Genomic DNA, 12,509 nt, shown 5'->3' with positions numbered 1-12,509 from the left:
CACCGTGTCCTAAACTGCCACCTTGCCAAAGGCTATGGGGAAAAAGCAGTCTATAAATGTAAGAAGATGAATAAATAAAGAAGAATGAAAAGGCCTCAGTAAAAGGCAATTTCCTATGCTCAAAGTTCATTTCACTGACTTTACACATTAGCCTAGGGCCAGGCCACAGCAATTTCCATCAATACATTAGAATAATTTTTGAGTTTACTTAATACACAATATGGATAACACTTTTTTTAAAAAAAAGGATCCAAGTGCATCCAAAAGGATGAATATTGCTCAAAGAGCCAAACAAAAAACCTTAAAATAATTAAAATATCTTCATGCACCACAGAATTAAAGGCTTGTCCCAGCCCACCTTTGTCTATCCGACCAATTTATTCAGAGCATAAGAAGTGTCATCTGAGTAAATGCCTTTCTGGTCCAGTCCTTTGACCAGAGTGTGATGTTGGCATACAGGTTGAACATTCCCATCCTGACCCCCCTCAGGCCCACTTTCAAGGCCTGCTGCAAATGGGATTTCTGACACCTTAATGGATTCTCAACTGTTTAGTAGGCTCAAAGCCCGCCTTACGTATTTTTAATTTGTGTCCCTTCCATGTGGATTCTTTGATGTTTAATAAGGGTCGATCTGAGGCTGAATTCTTTCCCACAACCTGGGCATTTATATGGTTTCTCTCCTGTGTGATTTCTCTGGTGTCTTACAAGGTGGTGGTTGTAAATAAAGCCTTTCCCACACAGTGAACACCAATATGGTTTCTCTCCAGTGTGGATTCTCTCGTGTGCTTTAAGTTGTGACGGTCTGTTGAAGCTTTTCCCACACTCTAAGCATTTATATGGTTCCTCCCCTTTGTGGGTTCTCTCATGATTATGAAGACTTGACGTCTGATTGAAGCTCTTCCCACACTCGGAGCATTTATATGGCTTCTCACCGGTGTGGATTCTCAAGTGGACGACAAGATTCGATTTCAGGCAGAAGCTTTTCCCACAGTCCAAGCATTTAAAGGGTTTCTCTCCAGTGTGGATTCTCTGGTGTCTGCCGAGGCTCGCTTTCTCACCAAAACCTTTCCCACAATCAGAGCATTTATATGGTTTCTCTTCCACATGCATCCCCTCATCTGCAAGGTGGGTTTGGTGGTGCTTAATAAAGTAAGATATTTGCCTGAAGCTTTTCCCACAGTTTGGACATTTATATGGCTTCTCTCCCGTGTGGGTTCTCTCGTGTTCTTTAAGGTTCCCAGCCTGGCTGAACCTTTTCCCGCAATCTGAGCATTTATAAGGTTTCTCTCCTGTGTGGGTCCTCTGATGGGCAATGAGATTGGAGCTCGTGCTGAAGGATCTCTCACAGCCCAAGCATTTGTACGGCTTCTCTCCCGTATGGAACCTGTGGTGGGTTGTGAGCTCAGATATTTTTCTGAAGCTCCTCCCACAGTCTAGGCAGGCATATGGTCTTTCTCCTGTGTGAGTCTTCTCGTGCTCTTTCAGGGACCCTAAACGGCTGAAGCATTTCCCGCAATCAGGGCATTTGTAGGGTTTCTCCCCGGTGTGGATTCTCACATGCAAAACAAGACTGCCTTTGTGGCTGAAGCTTTTCTCACAATCAGAGCATACATATGGCTTTTCTCCTGTGTGGATCCTCGCGTGAGCAATAAGGTTTCCTTTCTGATCAAAACTTTTGCCGCAATCCAAGCACTTGTATGGTTTCTCTCCCGTGTGGATTCTGTGATGTCTCACAAGTTTGAAGTGTGCGTTGAAGGATTTCCCACAGTATAAGCACTGGTATATCTTCTCTTCTAGGGTTCTGCCTGAGCTGTTCCCCAATTCAGTCAGCGTCTCTTGCCCCTGACCTTCAGGGCTTCCCTCGCGGTCTCCGATTTCACTTTGCCAAGATTTACCTCTGATCTTCTCCAAGCAGTTTTCCTGTTGCCTCCACGGTCCTTGGGGACTTTCAACACCTTCTGGAGGTTCAGAAACATTTCCTTCAGGGATTCTCTCGGGTGCACAGAGTTCCCCTTGTTCAGAGGCTTGCCATGGATGATCTATACTCTCAATTGCGCTCCCCTCACCTGAAGGGAGAAGAAAGAGACTACTAAGTGAACACACTTTGTATACAGTCTAGCCACTGGTCTAGGATAGATTACTCCAATGTGTTCTATGTGCTTTTAAAGACAGTTTGTGAATTATTTGTGGTCCCAGACAGTACAGTCATACCTCGGGTTACAGACACTTCAGTTTGTGTTTTTTCGGGTTATGGATCTGCCAAAACGGATTACTTCTGGGTTTCGGTGGTCGTGCATGCACAGACACGCCGTTGCTGCAGATTGCGAACACTGTGGGTTGCAAATGTGCATCCCGCATGGATCACATTCACAACCTGAGCATCCACTGTATGCTAGCTGGTGATCAGCAGAAGGAATGGAATGTGACCTTGTAATATCCAGACAAGCACTGCAAAGACTGAACAATGGAAGATAGTAATGAACTCTCCCAGCACACTGGGTCTGAAACAACAATGCATATGAAGGTCTACACAAGTGAAATGGATTTTATAATTATACGATGTAACAGAGGCACTTTTTTTTAAGGGGGGGATGTCATCAGCTGCAAGAATGAACTAACAACAAGTGAAGTGAAGGATCAGTTGGACACTAAATAAAAGATGATGTGGATACAGGAGGAAATGATTGACATATGTTTGCAACAGGAGCAGGAAACCTGATATTTTAAGAAATTGTATTAAATTAAAGCAATTTGGTTTGATTTGTAATAATTTGGAAACCAAATAAAAATATAAAAAATAATTTGAAAAATAAAGACAGTTTGGAAACTACAGCTAGTGCTGCTAGATCAATGACAGGGACCTGAAGGACTGAACGTATTGCACAGATTCTGGCCCGACTGGCTTTCCCATAGTTTCTGGGTTCAATTCAAAGTGCTGGTTTTGAACTATAAAGCCATAAACCCCTCCCACTATGAACCAGCCTGTATCAGAGAGCCTTCTCTGTGAGCTCTAGCCATGGAGCTACCAATTGCCACCATGAGGCCATCAGAGGGCCATGGTTATAGTGTTAGACTAGGACCTTGGAGACCAGGGTTTAAATCCTTACTTGGCCATGAAGCTCACTGGGTGACCCTGGCTCAGACTCTGCCTCTCTCAGCCTAAGCTCTACCTCACAGGGTTGTCGTGGGGATTAACTGAAGAAAGGGAGAACCACCTTAAGCTTGGAGGGAAAGGTGGGATATGCAATAAATAAATAATGCCTGGTTCATGTCTGTTAAGAACCCGCTCTGAACAGCATATTTTCTTTCTACGCTATTATAATCGCTATTTGCAATGGGTTTCAATGCTGTTAGGTTTCTGGCTGAAAAGCAGGATAAAATTGAAATTAAATATAGATAAATACCGTATTTTTCGCTCTATAGGACGCACTTTTTCCCCTCCAAAAATGAAGGGGAAATGTGTGTGCGTCCTATGGAGCGAATGCAGGCTCCTTGGCTTCGCCCCGACGCACCTGTCCTGGAAGCGGAGGAGGAACAGAAGGGTCTCCTTCTGTTCCTTCTCCAGCTTCGCAGAAGGGCACTGCCCCTTCTCCCTCTCTGCGCAGCGCCTCTCCTGTGAAGGAGAGGTGCTGCGCAGAGAGAGAGAGAAGGTGCAGCGCCCCTTAAGCAACGCGCCTATCAAGCGAAGCCGGAGGAGGAACAGAAGGGTCTCCTGTTCCTCCTCCCGCTTCGCAGCGACGCGCCTGTCCAGCGAAGCCCGAGGAGGAACAAAAGGGTCTCCTTCTGTTCCTTCTCCAGCTTCCCTGAAGGGCGCTACCCCTTCTCCCTCTCTGCGCAGCACCTCTCCTGTGAAGGAGAAGCGCTGGGCAGAGAGAGAGAGAAGGCGCAGCGCCCCTTGAGCAACGCGCCTGTCCTGGCCTCTGCTTTAGCCCTGCGCAGCCTCTTTGGGCAGGGGGAGCCTTCATCCCGCTGCCCTGAAGAGGCTTGGCGCGGTTACCCCAGAAGCCAGAACAGCCACACGGTATCCCGGAAGCCGGATCCTTCTTGCTGTTCTGGCTTCTGGGTTCAGAATAATGTTTTCTTGTTTTCCGTCTCCCAAAACTATGTGCGCCCTATGGTCCGGTGCGCCCTATGGTGCGAAAAATACGGTAAGTTGTTTCCCTAGCTATGCAGCTGTTTTGCCACTAGGGGGCATATAGATTTAAACATACAAACCCTGAAGAATTGAAGGGATTTCCTGAGAAAGGGAGCTGTTCTTTCAAGACCAGCTACAGGCTTAAGTTTCAACGGATGTCAGGCAGGGACTTAGCCTGTGCACCACCACCCAGCTCTAGCTCAGAGAGGAGATATGCACCAGCCAGATTATCCTCTGTACACCAATAGTCCAGAGATGTTCAGGTGTTTCCTGATGGTCCCTATAAAAGCTCCCAAATCAGCACTCAGACAAAGCAAGAAGACTCTGCTACCTATGGACTTAAAGCTGTGTACACACCATGCATTTAATGCACATTACTGCCCCCTGGGAGCTGTAGTTTGTTATGGGTGCTGGGAATTGTAGCCCTGAGAGGGGTAGACTAAGGTTCCCAGGATTCTTTGGTGGGAGCCTATCTGCTTTAAACTCATGGTGTATATGCAGCCCAACTTTTGCTCTCTTCGTTGCCTAGTTCATTGGTTCATGAGTGTCCTAACTCAGTTATTGCTGATTTATCTGCTGCTGTTACAATTAGTAATGATTATTCAGTGATTTGTTCTACAGTGGTACCTCTGGTTACCTACTTAATTCTTTCCGGTGGTCCGTTCTTAACCTGAGGTACCACTTTAGCTAATGGGGCCTCCCGCTACTGCTGCGCTGCCACTGTACAATTTCTGTTCTCATCCTGAGGTAAAGTTCTTAACCCGAGGTACTACTTCCAGGTTAGCGGAGTCTGTAACCCGAAGCATTTGTAATCCAAGGTACCACTGTAGTGTATGTTTTTTTAATGGACTTGCTTTTTAATGGATTTTATGAGCTCTTATTTACTTGCTTTTCCTGTTAGCAGGGGCGTAGCAAGCGGGGTGCGATGGGTGCAGTCCGCCCCAGGTGTCCCCACTGAGCGGGGTGACAAAATGGTGGGCGGCACTCACCGCGGGGCCTGCAGCGTGCCCGAGCCACGCGTCTCTCCTGGGAGTGACGTGGTGGCTTGGGGCCCTGCGCTGCCTGAAATGGCAGCATGTGGCTTGTGTCTGCCAGGTGGACTCCATGGGCAGCTTAGCGCAGTGCCCCCCCTGGACGGGTCGCCGTGGCGCCCCTGTGGGCGGATTGACCCACCGCTCCGGGTGCTGAAGCAGCTAGTTATGCCCCTGCCTGTGAGCTGCCCTGTGCAAGGGTGCCATATAAATCATGTAAATAAATGAGAGAAGTGGAGCCACATCTGACACCAGGATGCGCTGGCCAAGTTTAAAGACTTATTTGGCTCCATGACTGCTCACAAGTCAGAGAAAACAAGATTACAGCATAGTAACTAAGGGACTAAGTTTACAATTCAGGGAACACCAGTTCAGACTTTGCCTCTGTCACAAATCCATGACCCGGCCCTCACCACACCCATGCCCCAGATCTGTAAAATGGGGGTAACAACACTGATTTATTTATTGCATTTCCTCCAAGGAGCGAAGGGGATAAACATAGTTCTCCTCCTCGCCCATTTTATCCCTCACAACCCTGTGAGGTAGGTGAAGCTGAGAGTAAGTGACTGGCCCAGCTTTACGGCTGAATAGGGATTTGAACCTTCATTCCCCAACACTCTAACCCAGGGCTTCCCAGACTTGGGTCTCTAGCTGTTTTTGAACTACAACTCCCATCACCCCTAACCCGCTGCACCAGTGGACAGGGATGATGGGAATTGTAGTCTAAAAAGAGCTGAAGACCCGACTTCCGGGCTGGCGCCACCGGCAATGGCGGTCTCCCTCTGAACTGGAGGGGAAGCTCTGCGGGAAATGGGTCTTCTCCGCTACGGCGAAGCGGGGACCCTTTCAGAAATCACAGGCAGAAGAAGCCTGTGACCATGGGACTCGGCGGGCACCTTTAGCGCCCCCCCCAACTCGTGAAGGAACCCACGAACGGGCTCCGAAGTGAAGAGGGGGAAGCGGCGCGGTGCTGTGAGTCAACTGCTATTTCCGTGGAGCGAAGCCGCATAGCTGTTGCCGGAGGAGCGCTGCCTTTTTCCTGGGACAATCTGGACTCTAAAATAAGCACCCGTGAGTAATTAGAATCTTGAACAATTGGACATTAAATAAGGATCAACGAGCAGAAAAGAATTGGATTTTAAAATATTTTTTTCTATTTGGTACGGAGCGGGAAGGTCTAAACAGGAAGTCAGTCTTCGGTTCCTTTGTAAACAGAACAAAGCAAAGACAATCTAAACTAGAGCTAAGAAAATCGTCTTTAAAGGACTGGATTCCATCATTTATAATTGTGCAACCCCCCTTTTTGACAGAAGAAGGGGGAGGACTATCTCTAGACTGTTCAAAGTGAGTTTAAGCAAAGTAATTTTCCTCCATCCTGATATTGGAGCAGGGGTGTCAGGACCAACGTTTGAAGTTCATTGACCAGAAACAAGTGGTTTTGACAGATAGTGAAAAGAAGAGAAACATAGTGACTCCATTGTCCCTCTTCGCATTTGAAAGGAACAAATTTTGACAAAGTATCTTAAAAGGGGAAACTTTGTTGCGAGAACAAATAGAAGCTTTCCCCCTAGAGGGAGACTGTGAAACTGTAACTAACTCCAGGGAGATGGCAGCTGTTATAGATTACAATCGTGGGAACAGGCATTTGACCTTGCAGAACAATGTATTCAGAAACTTTGTTGTGTGCTCTTTACAAAACAAATGCCCTACTGGAACAGTTACATGAAAAAGTGAACTGGTTGAAGACTTTGGTCAGAAATTTGGAACAAGCAGTGGGAAACTTTGAACAGGCAGTGGGAAAATATGTGGAGCCCACTCAGGAATTACATCAAGAGTGTGTTTTGACAGATCAGGCCCAACAGGAATATGAGTTTTCGGATTTGACAAATGATCATGGGAAAAGCCAGATTTGGAAAGAAAATGTTTGGTTTGGTTTGGAAATGGGGGGTTGGATGGATCCCCCAATGCTGGGATGTCTGGACTTTTCAAATATGGCAATGAGCCGTAAGATGTTTGGGACTGTGTGGGATCTTAACCTGGGAGGGCTTCTGAAATATGCTTTTAAATACCACATGGAATTTAAGGTTGAATATGGAAAAGGGGCTGATATGTCGAGAAGGGCTGAAAATACTGTTAAGCTAGAGTTATCACGAGCAGGAGACAAGGGAAAATATAGCTACGAACATGAAGAAGAGTTGCGGAAGGGGCAAGGAAGAGATTTGAGGGCCTCAGATATAAGGTTGCCAGGTTAATGAGCTAGATTGATGTGATAATGAGGACTGACAAAACCCGGAAGATCGGACTTATTTGTATTTTTCTTTTTTCTTTTTTCTCTCTCTTTTTATTAGAAGTGTTTTATAATAATTGATGAGCATTAGAAAAATGCTGGAATGAAATTACTTGGTTTTAGTAAAAATGTTCAAAGAATTATGAAAGAATGTTATAAACTGGTATGGACAAGATTTAAGTTTTAAGATTTAAGATTTATCTTATTATAGAAAGGTAAGATTAAAATTGTTTAGGGTAATGCAATGACAGAATTTTTTATAATATGGAAAGGATTTGCTGGGATAATTAATAACTAGGATACAAAGAAAGGGAGGAGGAGGAGGTCTAAGAAAGAAGGTGATGACAGTTGAGGATTTGGAAATAATGAATCTGTTTTCTTTTTTCCCCCCTTTTTGTATTTGTTTTTAATTGTTTTAATTGTTTCTGTTGTATTGTTGAATTTTTTCTTTTTTCTTATCTATATGGTGGGAGGGGTTTGTCTTTCTTCTTTTTTTAACTTGTTAATTATTTTTGTATTTTTCTTTGTTTTTATTTTATTTTGTAATATTTTGAAAATCTCAATAAATATTATTTTAAAAATAAATAAATAAAAAGAGCTGAAGACCCGAGTTTGAGGAAACCCTGCCCTATATGATTGCTTAATCCTTGGACAGTGCCTGGAAACTTTTAGGTGAACTAAATGTCACAAGAACTGCAACTATTAAGAAGATGCAATAAATATTTCCTGAAGGGCCAAAGGTTTCAAAACCATCAGTTCCCTAATTTAAGTGGCAACTGTGGGATTTCTCTCTTACCTTGCTCCTCTTCCATTTGGCCAAAGTTCAAGAGCTTGCCCTTGTTTTTAAGTGCTGCAGGGTCAAAGAGACCATCCTCTTCTCCAGCGTGGGTTTTCCGTGTATGTTCCTGTAGACTCATCCCTGAGCTCTGCCCATTCCCACAGGTTGTAGGCCTCAAGGAAACTTTGCCCTGGACCTTTTGGGGAAAGCACACAAGCTCACGACCTCCTTCATCAGGGTGGGGGAAAGGAGCAGGGCAGGGACATCTCCTCTGTGATCTTGTACACAGTGCTGTCACCTGGTGAGTGGCAAGACAGAAGACGGCATTACTAATGAGATTATACGGCACTATCTGTGCTATCAATATCTACCAGAGCCAGGTGATACAGTTGTACCTTGGTACACAAATGATTTAGCCTGGAGAAGAGGAGGTTAAGGGGTGATATGATAGCCATGTTCAAATATATAAAAGGATGTCACATAGAGGAGGGAGAAAGGTTGTTTTCTGCTGCTCCAGAGAAGCGGACACGGAGCAATGGATCCAAACTACAAGAAAGAAGATTCCCCCTAAACATTAGGAAGAACTTCCTGACAGTAAGAGCTGTTCAACAGTGGAATTTGCTGCCAAGGAGTGTGGTGGAGTCTCCTTCTTTGGAGGTCTTTAAGCAGAGGCTTGACAACCATATGTCAGGAGTGCTCTGATGGTGTTTCCTGCTTGGCAGGGGGTTGGACTCGATGGCCCTTCTGGTCTCTTCCAACTCTATGATTCTATGATTTGGCTCCCAAACACTGCAAACCTGGAAGTGAGTGTTCCGGTTTGCAAATGTTCTTTGGAACCTGAAAGTCCAACACTGCTTACGCATATTCCAACTGAGTGCAGGAAACTCCTGCAGCCAATCAGAAGCCACGCTTTGGTTTTCGAACATTTTCAGAAGTCGAACAGACATCTGGAACGGATTCCGTTCGAGAACCAAGGTACGACTGTATATTGATATATTGTCTAAAACCAGTTTGAGGTCCATATTGTGGTTTTGGTTTCATAATTTTTGACCTGGCAATATATTGTGAATATATATATATATATAATATATTGGCAATATATATACCTACTAGCCAGGATGGCTCTTCTCTGCCTCCACCATTGAAGGCTGCAAATGTTTCTGAATACTGTTAGAAGTGGGTCTTGAGACCTGCAAATTAAAATCTGAACAAAATTGATGAAGCAGCGAAGATTTATTGATTACAAAATGTTATTGCAGGAGCAGGGGTCCAAAGTAGGCACAACCGGTTTTGGCAAAGCATGAAATTATACAGTCATACTTCATGTTACGTTCGCTTCATGTTACGTTCTTTCAGGTTACATCCTGCGGCGACCTGGAAGTACCAGAAAGGGTTACTTCCGCGTTTTGCTGCTCGCGCATGCGCAGAAGCACAAAATGACGTCACGGGCATGCGCAGAAGCAGCAGATCACAACCCGTGCGTGCGCAGACGCGCCGCTGCGGGTTGCGCTCTTTTTATGTTGCGAACGGGCCTCCAGAATGGATCCCGTTCGCAACCAGAGGTACCACTGTATTCCCTATACCCAAAGCACAGCTTCCCTCCCTTGTCTCCCCATTGGCTGGGTACTACAAGGTTTACAGCCTATCACGACCTCCTAATTACCCTACCAACATTCCCACCCATGTTTAAATCTCCCATTACAGTGGTACCTTGGCTTACATACGCTTCAGGTTACAGACGCTTCAGGTTACAGACTCCGCTAACCCAGAAATAGTACCTTGGGTTGAGAACTTTGATTCAGGATGAGAACAGAAATCGTGCTCTGGCGGCGCGGCAGCAGCAGGAGGCTCCATTAGCTAAAGTGGTGCTTCAGGTTAAGAACAGTTTCATGTTAAGAACAGACCTCCGGAAAGAATTAAATTTTTAACCCGAAGTACCACTGTACTCTTGATCTCAATGCCCAACCCCCATATTTTCCTGATTCCTATGCATTTACCTATTGACGCAAGTGACAGAGCCACATCCTGACCACTAGTTGTCCCAGTTACAGGTGTAAGCCAGTTCTATACCTGCTGAAGCCTATGAATAAACCATATTCCAACCGCAAGGTGCCTTATTTACAAGCATCCTAACCAGTGGCAGAGCTAGCCGCTCGGGCACCCAGAGCAGCGCACCTGGGGGTAGGGCAATACGCCCGGGGTGGGGCGATTCAGTCGGGGGGCTGAATGGAGTGACGGCGATCCTCCCGGGTGGGGGGGTTTGTCACCCCCCTCTGGGATGACACCCAGGGCGGACCACCACCACCGCCCCCTCTTCCTACGCCCCTAATCCTAACCATAAGCTGTTCTAACGATGAGTGTGAGCAAGTCTGGGCTATCTGTAGTTGCAGCATTATGGCTTATGTGATAAAGCAACATCCTAATTTCTCACAAATTCCAGTTGCTGGAAGCCACAGGATGGAAGCTGTTACAGTAAAATCTGGGTGCAAGGCTGCTCTGCCACCCAGCTCGTCGGACTAAGTCCGCGGGTCCCTGCGGAGGAAAATGAGCTCAGCCGGAGACAGGAGCAAGCTGCAGAAGATCCAAGTTTATTGCGCAACAGGTTCAAGGCGAGATTGAACAGTGAGAAAGGGGTGACATGAACTTTTGAAACTTCCCTCCATGTCCCAGAATACAGTGCAAAATACATCCCAGTTACATCATGAATATATTAAGAAGAGGTGGGGTTACACAGGATTAGCATATGGAGGAGGGAGGGGGGAATATGCAGAGCTGGAGATAAGCGCAGATAAGCACTTCCTGAGTACCGGTGATGAGAAGACAATGGTCCATGCGCTGGCATTGCCCGGAGGAAAGGCTTGGCAGAGTGATTTGACAGGATTAGGGTCTTGACACCTTGCTTGAGGGATTATGGAGGACAGGGGAGGTGTGATGGAGTCCTAGAGAAATTGAGCAAATTGGCACGTTGATTTTCTATGAATTTTATAGATTTTAGTCCCTTTTGACATTGCCAATTGGAAATAAATTGAATATTGTAGTGAAGAAGAAGGTGAAGAAGACATGCCCCCCCTTCCGTATCAAAGCATAGGCTTGTTCTCGGCTCCTACTTGCCAGTTTTCCCACAAATGCATCAGGTCCTTCAGTGTGAAAACAGGATGCAGGGCTAGATAGGCCATTGGCCTCATCCAGCAAGCTCTTCTTATTTTCTTAATGGGACAAGGAAGGAAACAGTGACCCTCTGGCTATTCTTATACTCCAAATGCCTACCAGCCACGCCTGACACCGTCTCCTGTGCTGGCTAGGGATGAACGGAGCCCAGGGAAAACTCTGGACAGCCGCAGGTTTCCCACAACCGCCTTAAAAGACTTGCCCTCCTGCCGCTGCTTGCAATTCAGATTGTAAACACAGCTTGGCCAGCTTCTGGGCCGGTCTGCCTAGCTGCCCCTTTAACAGCAGTTGCTTGCTTTATACGGGAGCAAACAATCACGTTTAATCTCCAACCGCCAAACAGTAACAGGGACAGGTGGTTATAAAATTTAATAATGGTTTTATATAAATATATCAACAGGGACAGGTGGTTCGTTCTTGCTAGCCGGCAATGCGGAGGAGGAATTATAAAAGACACTGCTGCCTTGCGCTTAAGTAATTTTTGCTTTTTGGGGGGTGGGGGGAGAGAAAGACCTAGAGTTACACTCCCCCCCCCTCACATTTTCTACTGTGGACTCCCTTCCAGTCAGCAACTTCCAGCATTCCTGTGGACTCCATTTTCCCATTGTTCAAAGACTCATTGGCAACTCACCTGTTTTTTCTCCCTGCAGGAATGAAAGAGCCAGCTCTCCTCCCACCTCCATAACACAGAGAGAGAGAGAGAGAGAGAGAGAGAGAGAGTAAGAAAGATCGGGAAGATACAGGAAAGACACTCTTTCCTCCCCCCCCCCCCTTTCTCACATTCTTTTGTCTCTCTAGGAGAAAGTCCTTTATCTATTTAACTCTTAGGTATTTGGACTGATTTTGTTTCTAACGAAAGGCACAATTGCACATGCTCTCCAGCTTTTAATATACGAAAGTTAAATTTAAATAAGGCCATCCTATATAAGCATACCCTCCAACATTTCTCTGAAGAAAAAAGTATTTTTATTATTGCTTTTTTTCTAAAAAAAATGTTTAGGGGTACAGTGGTAACCCGTGATAAGAACTTAATTCGTTTTGGAGGTCTGTTCTTAACCTGAAACTGTTCTTAACCTGAGGTATCACTTTAGCTAATGGGGCCTCCGCTGC

General features: G+C 45.7%; 1 protein-coding gene across 3 annotated transcripts in view; it reads right to left on the bottom strand.

The window, feature by feature from the left end:
* Window positions 1–243: 243 nt before the first annotated feature.
* The window catches only part of LOC309336723 (uncharacterized protein), a 45,839-nt gene continuing 33,573 nt past the window's right edge, over window positions 244–12,509 (bottom strand). For 2 of the 3 annotated variants that reach the window (XM_081852958.1, XM_081852956.1), the window contains 2 exons: window positions 8,250–8,529; window positions 244–2,066 (listed from right to left, as the gene is read on the bottom strand). In XM_081852958.1, the coding sequence (XP_081709084.1) occupies window positions 571–2,066; window positions 8,250–8,370 (1,617 nt within the window). In that variant the 5' untranslated portion in view covers window positions 8,371–8,529 and the 3' untranslated portion in view covers window positions 244–570. Of the gene's footprint in view, window positions 2,067–8,249; window positions 8,530–12,030; window positions 12,143–12,509 lie in introns of those variants that run through there. The other variant, XM_081852957.1, reaches the window with a different exon arrangement.

The sequence above is a fragment of the Podarcis erhardii genome (genome assembly GCF_964252035.2).
Source record: "Podarcis erhardii genome assembly, chromosome: 2".
Lineage (NCBI taxonomy): Eukaryota > Metazoa > Chordata > Lepidosauria > Squamata > Lacertidae > Podarcis > Podarcis erhardii.
The sequence above is the reverse complement of the archived record's forward strand: the minus strand, read 5'-3'. Positions and strand labels throughout refer to the sequence as shown.